Genomic DNA, 14,702 nt, shown 5'->3' with positions numbered 1-14,702 from the left:
CCACCCCGAGAGCCCTCCTGGTCCTGGACCTTGTAGGGCAGGGTCGCAGCCACCCTCCACGTGGATGAGCCCACCATAAGAGCTACAGGGGCAGCAGAGTCTCTGCAGGTCCTCTGCCCAGGCCTCTGGCATATCTGGCCATGCCTCCGTGGTCCCTGAGTGCCCCGGGGTGACTGACTCTGCAGCCCTCCTGTCACACCTTCCCCTTTCCAATAGAGACTCGTGAGAACCAACAACATCCGAAAGGTACAAGACCCAGGTAGTGGTCTCCGCTTCAGTGACCTGGGGGTCCACAGTCCCTCACCCTCCGGGTCCGCCAGGCATGCTGGGGTTGGTTTGCAGCCATGTCCCTTTAAGTCCGCTCTGCATGGGAGCTGGGGGCTCGCTGGGCTGGGCTGGGCTGGGCTCTCACTCTGGAGAGCTTCATCTCTCCAGGATGGGGATCAAGCAAGAGCAACAAGTTCCACGTCGGGAACAAGGCTCCCGGGCAGGCCAAGGTCTCCACCCTCAGGAACTGAGCCAGCTCCTCGCTAAGCCCAGGCTTGCAGCCCTGTCCCCATTGTGGGGTGGGGGCTTCCTGAGCATCAGAACAAAGAGGGCAGGAGCCCCCAAACCCAGGCCCCACCTGACCCATGTGGAAGCAACAGAACATGGCTGAGGTTTTCAGAACACAACTTCAAAAGTCACTGTCCCAGCATGAAGGGCAGAGAGACAGCATTCCCGACTGGCTGACGGCTGAGGCCCATGCAGGTGGGGGCTGCCGAGGGAGGCCAGGGCCTTCACAGAGCTAGGTTACTGGGGTGCTGTGGCCCACAGGCTGCTGGGGGAAGCCGTGGGCCTGGGAGCAGGGCAGGGGGCACACGTCAGAGCCACTGCTCGGCTCTGTCTGACCTCCGAGGCAGGAACTGTAGATGCTGGAGTAGTTGCTCTCACCCACGCTGTACCCAGGGTCACAGTGGTGTCCGGTCTGGTCCCTTGAACTTCTGAGTCGGCTTGCTCACCCGTGCCCCATGTGAACTGCCCAGCAGGGACCTGGTCACAGGCCAGGAGCCCAGTCGGGAGGCCCTGCTGCCGAGAGCTGCTTGGGTGGAGGGACACAAGAACAGATGGCCCCTCTGGCTAGCGGGTAGACATGCTGTGCCCCCAACCAGCGTCTTTCTCCTCCAGCGCCTGCCCACAGACCACACCTATTTTATAGCCAAGGAGATTCTGACGACGGAGCGGACCTACCTGAAGGACCTGGAGGTCCTCACTGTGGTACGCAGCCCAGCCTTATCACTGGCCACGCCCACCAAAGGCAGGCGCTCTGTCCAAGGAGGGGCCCGGCCTGGGACAAGCTGTCCCTGACCGTAGCGGGGCTTGCAGGGGGGTGAAGGTGGGGGTGTATGTGTGTCTGTCCCTGGGAGGTGTGGTCGGCACCGGCCCCTGGGAGGGCCCGTGTCAGTGTGTGGTCCCCACAGTGGTTCCGCAGCGCCGTGGTGAAGGAGGATGCCATGCCCGAGGACCTGAGGACCCTGCTCTTCTCCAGCATCGACCCCGTGTATGAGCTGCACCGTGGTTTCCTGCGCAGGCTGGAGCAGAGGCTGGCCCTCTGGTAACACCCCACCCACTCCGGCAGCCCTCCCAGGCCTTACATAGGTGTGGCAACCCCTCCTCAGCCCCACCCCAGTAGACATCATCCTGAGCCCCGCTCGGGTCAAGGTTCAGCTTGAGCGCATGGCCAGCTCTGTGTCAGTACCACTCTGCCTCCCCGTGGGGACCTGGCAGGAAGGAGCCCAGTGTGGAGGCCCAGGCAAGTCTGTCCTCTGTGACCCGGTCCCCTGACCCCCAAGGACCAGCCACTTGCTGCACTGTGGCCCCCGGATCACCGATTGACCCTCTGTGTCTGGCTTTGCCCAGGGAGGGACCACCCTCAGGCACCCCCACACATGGCGGCCCCCTCAGGATCGGGGACATCCTGCTCAGGAACATGCAGCAGCTACAGGTAGTCCACCTGTGTGCCACACCCCTGCCCAGCCGGTCCATGGGACCCTGCACCCTGCCTGTGCTGGTGGGACTGGGTCAGGGTGGGGTTGCAGGTGCAGGCCTTTGGTGTCAGAAGGCAGCAGAAGTTATTTCCCAGCTCCGAGGCCTGGTCCACAGTACCTGGGTCCTCCTGCCACCACTCTGAGCCACGGGGCTCTGCCTGCCTGTGCTGGGTTCCATCTGCCCTACCCCTCAATTCCTGGGGCCGTGGAGGGCCCCTCATGCCCATTTTAGAGTCAGGAGCTTCTGCACAGCCCTGTCAGGTGCCAGGGCCTGGTGATGGCCTGGCTCACCGACCAGAGTCCCTCGCACCCCTCAGGAATTCTCCGGCTGTTTCCAGAGGCACGCTGAGGTGCTGACCGCGCTGGACAAGGCCACCAGGTGCTCCAAGAAGCTGGAGGCCGTGTGCAAGGACTTCGAGCTGCAGAAAGTCTGCTACCTGCCACTCAGCGCCTTCCTGCTCAAGCCTGCCCAGCGGCTGGCCCACTACCGACTGCTGCTGACCCGGCTGTGCAGCCAGCTCCCGCCCGGCCACCCCGACCTTCCGGACTGCCAAGGCGAGTGGATGGTCCATGGGGTCATCCTGGGTGACGTTGTGAGAGGGGCAGCACTCTGAGCTTTTGCCTGTCCCTGTGTCAGTGGTGGTGTTCCTGGCTGGAACTCGGGCAGCTCCACTTGCAACTGACGGACACCACCTGGCTGCGCTGTCCTCACACTCCTGGGACAGCTAATGCTCATGGCACTGAAAGCCTGGAGTGTCTTCCCACCTGGGACCCAGCATCCAGCACTAGTGTGGACGGCAGTCAGCTGCGCCCAGGCTTTTCCTGGACTGATTCCCGCAGCGAAGCTCCAGGACTTTCTTCCTACACGTCTGAGTCCAGAGGGCCTGCTGACATGTCCTCCGTGGGTGACCCTGCTGCCGTGTGGCATCACGGTGGCAGCTTCCAGCCTGCCCACTGCCCGGCACAACATCAAGGAAGGGGTGGTAGATGGGGACTATTTTGCAATTAGTTGTGAATCAGGCGATTTCCAATTCCAAACCAACGAGCCCGAAGGGCGCCTGGGTGCTTCCTGAGGAGCAGCCACCATCTCTCCAAACCCTCAAGTCACCTGGAAATGGGAGGGACACAGCTGCCTGCGCTGTCCAGGGGCTGGTGACTGCAGCACAGGAGCTACCCCACACCACTAGACAGGCAGTGCCCAGACAGGAGCCAGGGCCCGGGTGGCCACAGACCAGGGAAATGTCAGACTCCACGCCCAGCCATGTCTCTGCTGTGCTTGTCTGTCTGTGGCCTCCCTCGTCCTCAGTTTCCCTTCCAAAAAACCCATCTTTGGAGACTGGACAGGGTTCCAGGCTGTTGGCCAGGCTGGGCGGGACAAGGTTGTCTCCCCCACATAGGGACCAGGCTGGCAGAGCTAGATGCTCCCTCGGGGGCCAGGGTCAGCCCACAGCCTCCCCAGGGAAGGGCCAACCACACTGACAAGCCTGCCCGCCCCCTCACCAAGCTGAGCTCGGTGGCTGGTGGCCATTGGGCTCAGGGTCAGCACTCAGTGAGAGGGGCCCCTGGACCTACGACACCTGTCTTCCTTTGTGTCTCCTACAGATGCTCTGATAGCCACCACGGAGGTGACATCGGCACTGAAGCCCAGCCTCGTGCGCCTGGGAAACCTGCAGAAGCTAAGGGAGCTGCAGCGGAACCTGGCCGGCATTGAGGGGCTCGTGGTGCCCGGCAGGGTGAGCCAGGGGCTCGGCGGGCTGCCCACAGCAGGTTCACCTGCCCACATGCCACCAATTCAGTGGGGTTTCATTCTATAGTCACGGGGTTGTCACATCAACCCTGAGTCTCATCACCAAAACTGCCCCTCACCCTGGGAGCCACCAGGCTGGGCTCTGTCTGCCACTTGACCTCTGCTGGGCACCTCACACCAGAGAAGCCATCAGTCTGCTCCTGACCAGCCGCACATATGCACGCACACACGCACGTGAGTCCCTCTGTGCCGAGGTGGTGAACACCCGTTGTTGGCGGGTTGGGCCTCGCAGAATGGGTCCTCTGGGTGGCTTCCTGTCACTCTGAGGTGCCCCCTCAGTGCTGGGGGTCCATCCAGGAGAGAGGGGATTATGACAGCTCTGTGCTTAACTCTGTGGCATTGCCAGCCTGTTTCCTGCAGTGGTCACAGAGCAAAGCTCGTTGAGACCCATCTTGGCGACCCTGGGCTCCCAGTCACCTGCAGCCACAGGTGTGTGCTGCCAGAGAGGGCTGACCCTGTCAGCCCTCATGAGCCACTGAGGCCACATCGCTGGAAATCCCAACACGGCCTTGCCACAACTCACGTGGTTTGTCCCTCTGGATCTAAAGCTTAGGGACCTTCTCGTCTGCGCTGCACTGTTTATCTCAATGGCATCTTCACACCCGACCCTCCCCAGGCATCTCCTCAGCCGCCCCGCTGTGCCCCCCCCCCACCACTGTCACTTTGCCTTGACCACCACCCTTGGGTCAAGGCACTCCCCTGCCGAGGGGGGGGGGAGGACACTGGGGAGGCCCATGAGGCTGGCTGACTTGTTGTCCATCCGCAGGAGTTCCTCCGGGAGGGCTGTCTGTGCCAGCTTACCACAAAGGGGCTGCAAGCCAGGATGTTCTTCCTGGTGCGTCAGGGCAGGGCCTATGCAGTCGGGGGTGGGAGTGGGGGGTGCCTGAAGGTCTCCTCCAACAGCCAGCAGGGGTGGGGGGTACCTGAGGGTCTCCTCCAACAGCCGGCAGGGGTGGGGAAGGGTGGGGCTGGCTGCTGACAAGTACCATCAGTTGGAAAAGGAGGGGGCAGGGGATGAATTAAAACTGACCCTGGCCTCTGCCCATGAGCCAACCCTGGAGGGCAGGAGTTGAGATGTCCTCCTGCTTCCTGGCCCCTCAGTTCTCCGACATGCTGCTGTACACCAGCAGGGGCTTCCCAGGGACCAGCCGCTTCCAGGTCCGGGGCCTGCTGCCCCTGCACGGCATGCTGGTGAGTGTGGGCCCCATGCACCCCACACCTGGCCTGCTGTCACTGCCGGGCTCTGACCCAGAAATAACCCCCCACCCCACCCCCCAGGTTTCAGGTCTTGGCCATACTACCCCCAGTTGTGGGAGCTGCAAACACACACAGCTTGATCCTTGTGAACTGCAGGGGGTAGGGGAGTTAAAAGAGCCCACAGCTCAGACAGCTTGTTCCAGCATGCCCACTGCAGCCCCTCAGTGCACCAGTACCATCCAGCCCTCCTCCCTGCTGGGAAATGCCAGCCCTTTCCTCTCCCGTGGATGATTTCGCTGACAGCACCAATGGCAACCCCACAATGCAACTGCCCTATTCCCACATGCCCCTGCCTTGCTGCTATTGTCCACACTTGGGTCGGAGGCTCCCTGTGAACTGGCCGGCCAAGTCCACAGAGCAGGGCCTCCTAAGGCAGGCCCACAGTCCACTGCAGTGCACTGCAGCCCCTCCTGCCCCCCATGTTTTTGGTCTCTCCTCCTCCCCTCCCGACACTTGGGACATTCTCTTGCTGGCCACTGGTCCTCCTTGGTGATTGTCCCCTGAGGAGCCCATCTGGGGTTTGGCTGCCAGTGGAGACCCCGGGTGAAGGGCCCCAGGGACCGTGGTCTCGGGTTCCCAGTCTCTGTGCCCCTGGTCTCCAAGGGACTGAGTTCTGCTCCATCACCAATCCCAGGTGACCATGAGCTGGGGGATTTACCCGGCCTCCTGACTGTCCTTGCTACAGTGCACTGTGGCCGGTGACCCATTCCAGGGGCCCTCCTGGGCCAGTCCTCTTAACAGGTCCAGGCCTGAGGGCTCCCGCCGTGCGCCTCCATGAGGCTGCCAGATGTGGAGGCCTGATGCTGGCAGCTCTGCACCCCTCACCTCCAGCCCCACCCCTGGGTCTTGTGAGGCAGTGCAGGAGCCCACAGCTTGGTCCCAGGGCTGGCTGCACGGTGGGACCTGAGTGCTGCCGCCCTGAGTACTTTGTGCAGCTGTCATTGCAGAAGCCACTGGCAGTGCCACCCATGTCTGCCCTCCTCCCGAGAGCCAGCTCACGAGGCCCTGCCACACACCCAGTCCTGTGTTCACTTAGTGACGCTGCCAGGACTGGACGGCTGTCCCTGATCCAGCCTCCGTGGCGTCCTGGGCAGGGACACCCGGGCATCCTGTAGAAAACCCGTGGCATCCCAGGACAAAATCCTTTAAAGAACGTTGAGATTTCCATTGGCTAGGGGCACCTGCTGTGCACGTGACTCAAACCCTCTGTACATGGTGCCAAGTTGTACACGGTTCTGTGGGGCCCGTGCGGGGCCCGCCCTCTGGCTGGAAGGCTATGCCTTCTCACCGCTGCCCCACGGGTAGGCTCCGTGGTAGCCAGCCTTGTCTCCTGGCTGACCGCTGTGAGGAAGTGTGGGGTGTGGGAGCAACTTGGTGTTGTGCCTTGGGCCTCCTCCCTGCCAACCCTTACTGTCCCCTCTGCTTGGCTCCCTGGGGTCCCACCCTCACTGTCCTCTGTGCTTGACTTGCAGCTCATAGTGCTGGACCCCCCGGTGAGTAGCTGGGCCTCCAACCCAGCCCCATCTCAGCACCATGTAGCTTAGAACAGAGGTGGGCTCCCCGAGCACTGCTCTTCCCATGACCCCTGCTGTGCCCATCCCCAGGTGGAGGAGAGCAGGCAGGAGTGGTCTGTCCCCCACTGCTTCACCATCTACACAGCCCAGAAGACGGTCCTGGTGGCAGCCAGGTAAAAGCAGGTGCCACTCTGCAGGACGTGGGGCTGCAGAGGGCCCCTCCATGCACCCCACGAGCTGGTCTGCGGCCTCTCCCAGCTTGTTGACCCGGGGCTCAGGGTGTCAGGCCCATCTTGCCTTCCTGCTGCTCTGGCCATGGGTGCCCAGCAGAGGGGCAGGCTGACCACTACCACGTCCCCGCCCCAGCAGCACACGCCTAGAGATGGAGAAGTGGCTGGGGGACCTCAGCTCAGCCATCGAGGCAGCCAAGAAAGGCGGCCCCAGCCCTGCACTCCCGACAAGCCCTGCATGTGCCCGAACCCCCCGTGAGTGGCATGGCCCTGCCCCCTGGGCGGGTGGAGCATATTGGGCAGGGGCAGAGGGCAGGCCCTCATCACCCCTGGCAGCACACTGCCAACCTGGGCCACCCGAGGCTCTGCAGAGCACCCACTGAGCCTGCATGCCACACCAACTCCCCAGGACCCACTGACGAGGCTGCCACAGAGCAGGAGTCCGAGGACGACATTCAAGTTGCCCACGGCTCCCTGGAAGGTCTGGGCCAGCACCGTGCCAACACCACCCTGCACGTGTGCTGGTTCCGCAACACAAGCGTGTCCAGGGCAGAGCTCAGCGCTGCTGCTGAGGTATGCCCCCCACCCCACCCCCTGTGCCCTGGCCCCACCTGTCTCTTCCCCACCTCTGCCCTCCCTCCAAGCCTCTGCTCTAGGACTCTGCCGGTCAGGCCGCAGCCCAGCAAGCAGACACTGGAAGCAGTCGGGATCTGCTGAGCCTGCAGGTCCCGGCTCCTAGGGTTTGGCCACGGGGCCATGGGTAGGCTGAGCCGTGTGTCTGCCCTCCCCATCCCGGCAGAACCAGCTGTCAGGGTACCTGCTGAGGAAGTTTAAGAACAGCAGCGGCTGGCAGAAGCTCTGGGTGGTCTTCACCAACTTCTGCCTCTTCTTCTACAAGACACACCAGGTGGGGCCCTCCTGTCTGTTTGGAGGGGAGCCCGGCCCCTCCACACCTGGTCTGGTGGTGAGCAGGGTGGCCTGCCTGGCGGTCCTCGGAACCCAAGCACCCTGTCCTGCAGGACGACTATCCGCTGGCCAGCCTCCCTCTGCTGGGCTACAGTATCAGCCGCCCCGAGGAGGTCGACAGCGTCCACGAGGAACGTGTCTTCAAGCTCCAGTTCAAGTCCCACGTGTACTACTTCCGTGCTGAAAGCGAGTACGCACTGGAGAGGTAACCCACCCACCTGCGCCACCTCCTCCTGGGTAGGTAAACCGGCACCCACACCCAGTCCTCAGGTGAGCGCCCCGCCCCTCCCAGGTGGATGGAGGTGATCTCAGGGCAAGCAGCATCTCTGGAAGGAAGCCCCTCGGGCTGAGTCCCCCGGAGGACGACAGAGGGGCAGGCCGGCCAGCGTGGTGTGTCCAGGGCAGAGGGGGTCCCCTGCACACCGTGACTTCAGGAAGCAGACAGCCCTGCAGCCATCTGTCGTACCGACTGGTGTGGTGCACCCCAGACCCTTCTCAGGGCCTGACTGGGCCCAGAGCAGATAAGCAGGGGTCTGGGAGCAAGGTTCCAAGTTGGATCCTCCCATGCCCAGCCTGGCCAGGTGAACTTGGAGACAGCAGGACACCTGGGATAAAGGCGTGGCTGGCAGCCGGCACTAGTCCTGCCAACTCCTGTGAGCAGCCTTCTGGGGACACAGAGGGTCATACTAATATAACGCTTCCAAATAAAATATCTCCACAGACCATGTGTGGCCCTCTGTGCAGACCTGCCCTCCCCATCCCTCTCCCTCCCCCACGCCAGTTGATCTCAGGACAGAGGCCAGGTTACGTATTTATTGAAGGCGTCCTGGGCACTAACAGCCTAACCCTGGGACACGGGAGGGGGACACAGTTCAGTTTCCTTAAAAAACAGCACACGGGACACGAGCACGTGGGAGCAGGGTGGGGGCAGGGGCAGGGTCCTCCACCCTGGCCCCCTCATTTGATGGGAAGACCAGGGGCCCTGGCTCTGCCTCAGTCCAAGCGGCCGGAAGGGACAGCCAGGTTCCCATGTCCAGGAGCCCTAAGGGACAAGCCTGAGGCGGCCTCCCTTCCCAGGTGGCTCACAGGCAGCTCTTCCCCACCCAGCGGCTCTGGCTGCTGCCCTAGGGTGGGTGGGGAAGAGACTCGGGTAGCCCCGTCCACCACTGAGCAGCGGGACCTCAGCGGGCGGACGTCAGGTGGTTTCTGTTGTGCGAGAACCTGTGGGGAGCGGGGAGCGGTCAGCATGCTGTCTGGGGAGCAGCGCCGGCCTGGCTGACTCCCTCGCTGGGCTGTGAGAGCTTCCTCTTGATCCCCGGAGGTAGACGAGAGGAAGGTAGACTTCTCGTCAAGGGAAGGTGGTGGCGGCCCGCCCCCCAGGCCCTCACCTCTGCACCCGCTCCACCAGGTGGGCTACCAGCTTGTCCGAGATGCCGGGGCAGGACTCCTCGGCCAGGCTGAAGGCATTCTCCAGCTCCTCCAGGGCTCCCGCGCGGCCACCGCACTGCCTCTGCTTCTCCTTGAGCTGTGGGCCAATGCTGCTGGCCACTGCCCACCCCAGGCCAGCTCTCATCCGCACAGGCGGGAGACTCCACCGCCCACCTTCCCGAGGGACAGGGCTGCCACAGCCCCCACTGAGATCACTCACGGGGGCCCTTCCATCTCCGTTCACAACACAGCCAGTGAACACCAATAGGTAGAACATGCAGCGACCTGGGGGTGGGCCAGCAGGGTCCGGCCCCCCCCCCCCCACTGCCCAAAACCTGCACTGCGCTCATTGAGGAGCCAGGGCCCCCAGGCTGGGCCTCGTGCCACGGCTAGGACAGGGTCAGTCCTGAGGCCACATGCCTTCAGCCCACCCCCTGTGGCACCAAGGGTCAGACTCTCAGTTTCATAGGGCTTCTAAGAGCCTGGCCTGCCAGTACTCCCCCAACCCCCACCCATCCCCTTCCTGGTCCAGGCATCTACACTGAGCTCCACATGGTCCCACCCCTGCACCCAGCCACAGCCCCACCCCAGCACCCGTCTCCCTTGACACCCGGCCCTACTCTCCAGCGCTACTGGCCAGGGCAGGGGGCCACTGGCCATCTTTCCAAATGATGCCTCTGGGCAACCCATCCACATGAGGGGAGGCCATGCGCACACCCACTGGCCAGCTCCCCATCTTGAACCCTCACCTCTCCGAAGACAGGCCGGACCAGCGTGGCCAGGCTCTGGGACCTCGGCTGCCTCTGCACAGGCTCCAGGGACTGCAGGAAAACCATCCGGCCTGAGGCTCCCTACCTGGCCCGGGCCCCCCAGCCCACCCCTGCGCTGGCCCAAACCCACCGACCTTGTGCGCGCTGTGCAGGGCGGAGCCCTTGTGCAGCTTGCTGTGGGGGCTCGGTCGGATGGTAGGGGGAAAGGTCCAGATGGGGCCCTGGTCCCCATCCTCCGCGTCGCCATCACTGGGGACGACGAAGCAGTGTGAGCACCCAGGGATGCCCTGCCCCCACCCCCGCCGAGGGAGGCCCCGGCCTGCAGGGCCCAGTGGGCAGGACGCACATGTCTGAGTCCTCAGAGCTGGACTCCTCCCCATGGCCCTCGGACTTCCAGCGCTTGTAGCGGTCGATGAGCTCGGTGAGGAAGGATGTCTTCTTGGTGTAGCGGGCGATGAACTTGTGCTTCAGGAGCTCCTTGGCGGTGGGTCGCTGACGGAGACACACACTGCCCACCTGCCCAGAGCAGGCCCACCCACCAAGGACCGAAGCCTCTGCCCGGACACAGGGAGGGGCACACACCCAGGGCACCCGCAGGCATCTCCACTGGACATGCCGGACCCAGGGCCTTGGACCGCTGGGGTGAGGGGCTCACATAAGGAGGACAAGAGGCTTCACCCTCTCCGGTGGCTGACCCCAGATGGCAGAACGGGCAGGGCCCTCTGAAGGGCTTACAAATCGGGGGTCTTTGTTGAGGCAGGCCTCCACAAACTCCTTAAAGGACTTGCTGTGCTGGCCCTCCAGCGTGGGCGGGCTGTTCTTGGGGATGAGGAAGAGGACTCGCATAGGGTGCAGGTCCGAGTTCGGGGGCTCCCCCTTGGCCAGTTCGATGGCTGTGATCCCCAGAGACCAGATGTCGGCCTGGACGTGGGCACACACACAGGTGGTTAGCAGCACCCTCGGGCGAGGGGAAGCACACACAACAAACAAAACACACACACACACCTTGAAGTCGTAGGCCGACTGCTTAATGACCTCTGGTGCCATCCAGAAGGGGGTGCCCACGAATGTGTTCCTCTTGATCTGTGTGTCGGTGAGCTGCCCTGCCACCCCAAAGTCGGCCAGTTTCACATCCCCCTGCTCGGACAGCAGCACGTTGGCGGCTACATGACAGAGCAAGGAAGGGCCACCTCAGCTGGGTCCCCCACGAGGGCCTATCATTGGCCGTGGAAACAGACAAACGCCCCCAAGAACACAGTGACTGCTTGCAGAGGGTCGCACAGCCTCAGGCTGTCCGCCCCTCCCGTCTTCAGATGGCGGGGCCCCCACAGGTCAGACCCCGACTGATGCTCAAACTGGAGAGCCCCGAGTGGGACTGGCGCACGCCAGAGGGGCACTGTGGCTACTGCTGGAACTGAGGCTGAAAGACTGAACACCTCGGAGTCTGAGGACCCAGGACCCCGAGTCACGCCCCCCCACACCTTTGATGTCTCGGTGGATCTTGCGTTCCGAGTGCAGGTAGTCCAGGCCCTTCAGGATCTCCCGCAGGATAGTGGCAATGTAGGTCTCCTCTAGGGGCCCTGGCTTGAGCTGTGGGAAGACTTCAGAGAAAGCCTCCATCCCCACCCACCACTCAAGGGCCCAGAGTGACAGGGGGACAGGGCTCACCAGGTCAAGCGCTGAGCCGCCGCCCAGATACTCCATGATGATCCACAGCTTAGTGCTCTGCAGGGAGGGCGGCCACAGTGCTCTTGTCACAGAGTGCATCGTGATAGCCCTCGGGGAGACCAAGGCACCACCCCACCCCAGGGAGACGCAGCACCACGCCCCCGCCGGGCACCTTCAAGTAGGAGCCGAAGTAACGGGTGATGTAGGGGCTGTCACACTGGCTAAGCACAGTGATCTCCTGCTGGATGTCCTCGATCTCATCCTCGGCCTCCTCCAGGTCGATGATCTTGATGGCCACCACCTCCCTGGAGCGGTTGTCGATACCCTTGTACACCTCCCCGAAGGAGCCCTTCCCAATACGGTCCAGCTTGGTGAAGAGCTCCTCCGGGTCCATGCGCGAGTGCTGTGGGGGGGGAGGGGGACGTCAGCACGTGGGGCAGCCACCTGGCTAGTCAGACCCAATGCCACCCTGGGGAGCCCACAGGGTCTGTGCCTACCACTCCCCTATGGGGACAGGGATGTCACGTTGGGCAGAGGATGCTGCATGACTAGGATGCCTGGGGGCCATCGCCATCTGTGGGGACAGATCCCCACCCCTCAATGCCCAAATCAGCTACACTCCACATGAGCACCTCTGCTCCACATGCTCACGTCGCAGAGCACCTGGTCCCACCCACACTTCAAAAGGCGCCACAGCCAGCGAGCTCGGGACCCCACCAGCCCCTCCACTGGCAAGAGGTGAGAACGGGGCCTCCTCAAGGCTTCCCGCCAAACCAGCACCCACAGACCGGCCTGCACCCAAGGTGACTCAAGTGTGGCTGCTGCCCCAAGCTTGCATCTGTGACTCCAAGGATGCCACCCACCTCTGAGTGGCCACTGGAAGACACTCTCTAAGGTCCACTGGGCTCTCCTCAGGACATCTGTCAGAGCAGAGCTCAACATCCACTCAGCATTGTCAGCTGGACTCCGTCTGGCATCAGAGGGGCACCAGCTCCCCAAGGTCTACAGAGCCCGGAGCTGGCCTCAGACCTCTGCCCAGCACTCGTGGACAGCTGGGACAGCCTGCCCCAGGCCAGCATGGGTGGCCGCTCACAGCCACAGCAATGCCATGCTCCAGGTGTTGTGTCTGTCCGGTTGTTCCTCCCTTCCTGTCCACTCCTCCAAGGGCACAAGCAATTCCACCAGGCCTGCTCTGCCACACTTCAGCAGGCTTCCTGGTCAGAACCTGCCCCTCTGGCACTGCCAGATTCTCCCCACCCGAATCTGCCGGACCCTGACCTCTAACCTCCTGTCCATGCTGAGGTCTAGTGTTCAGCAGGAACCCTGTCCACACCCTGCCCCACCCCCAGGCAGTGTCTCCTCTCTCACACACTGCCCTCTGACCTGCTGACAGCCACCAAGCTCAGAAGCGTCTCAGTGTCTCAGTCTCTGCACGCCTGTGTGTGCACACACATGCGAGTACACTACCACCACCACCACCCCGCACACACCCCAGCCAGCAGTGTGAGCGCCCCACTACACAGGCTGCACCCTGCGAGTGTGAGCTCCCCCTTATCTAGCACAGACTTGTCAGAGCTGCTCCTGCACCTGCACCCACAGACTCCAAGATGTCCCTGGATCCTCGCCTGCCCACAATAGGCCCCTAGTGCTGTCTGAGGGCACACGTGTGCACACATACATACGCACTACATGGTGTGCATGGAAGCACACGCGCTGACTCACATGCCCTCACATTTGGGGGGTACTTCCCACACACTGATTGCACACCCACATGCACACAATTGTACACACACTGCTCTGGACACAGACGCACTCACGTATTTACTCCAGGTGCACAACCACACACTACCTCTCGCTGGCGCACACCTGAGCATTCACACTCACCGGTGCACACACATTGGGCGGCACACACCCGACCCCGCACACACAGGCCGGTACCCCTCACCCCACCCCCACTTGCCCAGACAGTGGGCGGGGCGCCGGCACTCACCTGGTTAGCGAATCCCCGGAGGTGAGCCATGTCCGCCTGCGGCCCGCCTCACCATCCGTCCGCAGCCCGAGGGCGCGCCGGGGTCCGCTGGGGCGCGGGGCCGGCCGCAGCTCAGTCCACTGCGGGGACACAGGCCGCTCGCTCCGTCCGGTCTCCGCCCACCCCGGCCCGGGCATTGCCCCTCCCGCCCCGGGCTCCCGGCCCCCAACTGCCCGGCGCGGCCCGGCAGCGGCCCACCTCCGGGGGGCTCCATCCCGGCCTCCCCCGGCCCGCTCCGCAGTGCCCGTTGAGGCCCCACCCGCAGCCTCCGACCGCGGAACCCGCCTCGCAGCCCGCGAGCAGCGGCAGTGGGGGCGCCGGATCGAGGCCGGTCAGACGACGGCGGCGGCGGCAGAGACGGCGGGGCGGCGGCAGGGCGGCGGGGCGGCAGGGCGGCGGCGTCCTGGACTGCGCGGCGTCCTCTGGGAAACCGAGTCCCGCCGCACGGCCCGCGCCCCCGGCACTGTGCACACTGGACTCCAAATCCCGGCAGGCCACAGGGCGGAGCACGCAGGCCGCCGCGGGGCGCGCTGGGACTTGGAGTCCCGCGCCCAAATAGGCGCTAAACTACATATCCCGGCAGGCTGCAGGGCGGGCAGCGACGGCAGGGGCGTGGTCTGGATCGCTGGGCGCCCGGCGTGGGCTTCGGGTCCAAACACGCCCGCGAACCGTGGAAAGCGCCGGAGCTCCACCCGTTCCGCTCCCGCCCCAAGCCTGACCGGCTGCCCCGAGACAGTCTAGTCCACGCCTGCACACACGCACGCACACACATACACACCTGACGCCCTTTGTTTGCACCCGCACCTCTCTGGTTCATACCTGGATGCCCTCGTGTCCGCATCTGGATGACCTCTTGTCCATACCTGACCCCTCTCTTTTGCCCATATTTGGCCCCACCCCTTGCCTGCACCTGCAATCCCTTGGTCTACACTGGGCCCTCCTCCGCAGCAATCAACCATGAAGCACAACTTTCCTGATTTTAAACCACTCGATAGCCTCTTATTCT

The 14,702-nt window shown here is 63.6% G+C and overlaps 2 protein-coding genes across 6 annotated transcripts in view; one reads left to right on the top strand and one right to left on the bottom strand.

Moving 5' to 3' along the window:
• FARP2 (FERM, ARH/RhoGEF and pleckstrin domain protein 2) overlaps positions 1-8,524 on the top strand; it is a 79,016-nt gene extending 70,492 nt beyond the window's left edge. For 2 of the 3 annotated variants that reach the window (XM_075529770.1, XM_075529768.1), the window contains 13 exons: positions 1,168-1,257; positions 1,461-1,594; positions 1,900-1,984; positions 2,345-2,582; positions 3,630-3,760; positions 4,601-4,669; positions 4,936-5,025; positions 6,696-6,778; positions 6,972-7,090; positions 7,245-7,408; positions 7,635-7,742; positions 7,855-8,006; positions 8,094-8,524. In XM_075529770.1, coding sequence (XP_075385885.1) covers positions 1,168-1,257; positions 1,461-1,594; positions 1,900-1,984; positions 2,345-2,582; positions 3,630-3,760; positions 4,601-4,669; positions 4,936-5,025; positions 6,696-6,778; positions 6,972-7,090; positions 7,245-7,408; positions 7,635-7,742; positions 7,855-8,006; positions 8,094-8,151 — 1,521 coding nt within the window. In that variant the 3' untranslated portion in view covers positions 8,152-8,524. The remainder of the gene's footprint in view (positions 1-1,167; positions 1,258-1,460; positions 1,595-1,899; positions 1,985-2,344; positions 2,583-3,629; positions 3,761-4,600; positions 4,670-4,935; positions 5,026-6,695; positions 6,779-6,971; positions 7,091-7,244; positions 7,409-7,634; positions 7,743-7,854; positions 8,007-8,093) is intronic. The other variant, XM_075529769.1, reaches the window with a different exon arrangement.
• Positions 8,525-8,600: 76 nt separating this feature from the next.
• On the bottom strand, positions 8,601-14,084 carry STK25 (serine/threonine kinase 25). Of its 3 annotated transcripts, none has more exons than XM_075529455.1 (12): positions 13,956-14,084; positions 13,658-13,776; positions 11,840-12,070; positions 11,668-11,724; positions 11,481-11,589; positions 11,005-11,162; positions 10,735-10,920; positions 10,346-10,491; positions 10,134-10,248; positions 9,979-10,050; positions 9,190-9,326; positions 8,601-9,022 (listed from the first exon to the last, which is right to left on the bottom strand). In XM_075529455.1, exons 2-12 carry the CDS (start codon positions 13,685-13,687, stop codon positions 8,983-8,985), a joined length of 1,281 nt encoding a protein of 426 aa, XP_075385570.1. In that variant the 5' UTR covers positions 13,688-13,776; positions 13,956-14,084; the 3' UTR covers positions 8,601-8,982. The 3 variants fall into 3 exon arrangements, with proteins under 3 accessions (XP_075385570.1, XP_075385571.1, XP_075385572.1); XM_075529456.1 differs by having other exon boundaries at positions 13,895-14,058; XM_075529457.1 differs by lacking the exons at positions 13,658-13,776; positions 13,956-14,084 and adding an exon at positions 12,531-12,550.
• Positions 14,085-14,702: the final 618 nt, after the last annotated feature.

The sequence above is a fragment of the Tenrec ecaudatus genome, chromosome 13, assembly GCF_050624435.1.
Source record: "Tenrec ecaudatus isolate mTenEca1 chromosome 13, mTenEca1.hap1, whole genome shotgun sequence".
Taxonomy (NCBI): Eukaryota; Metazoa; Chordata; class Mammalia; order Afrosoricida; family Tenrecidae; genus Tenrec; species Tenrec ecaudatus.
This window is presented reverse-complemented; position numbering and strand designations above follow the sequence as displayed.

Excerpts from the sequence above, each read along its gene's own strand:
- STK25 (XM_075529455.1), bottom strand. The coding sequence starts at position 13,687 with ATGGCTCACCTCCGGGGATTCGCTAACCAG. Across the intron at positions 12,071-13,657 it reads TCCGGGGATTCGCTAACCAG|CACTCGCGCATGGACCCGGA; the intron begins GTGAGTGCCGGC and ends CCCCCCCCACAG. Across the intron at positions 10,051-10,133 it reads CCCTGCACAGCGCGCACAAG|TCCCTGGAGCCTGTGCAGAG; the intron begins GTCGGTGGGTTT and ends GTTTTCCTGCAG.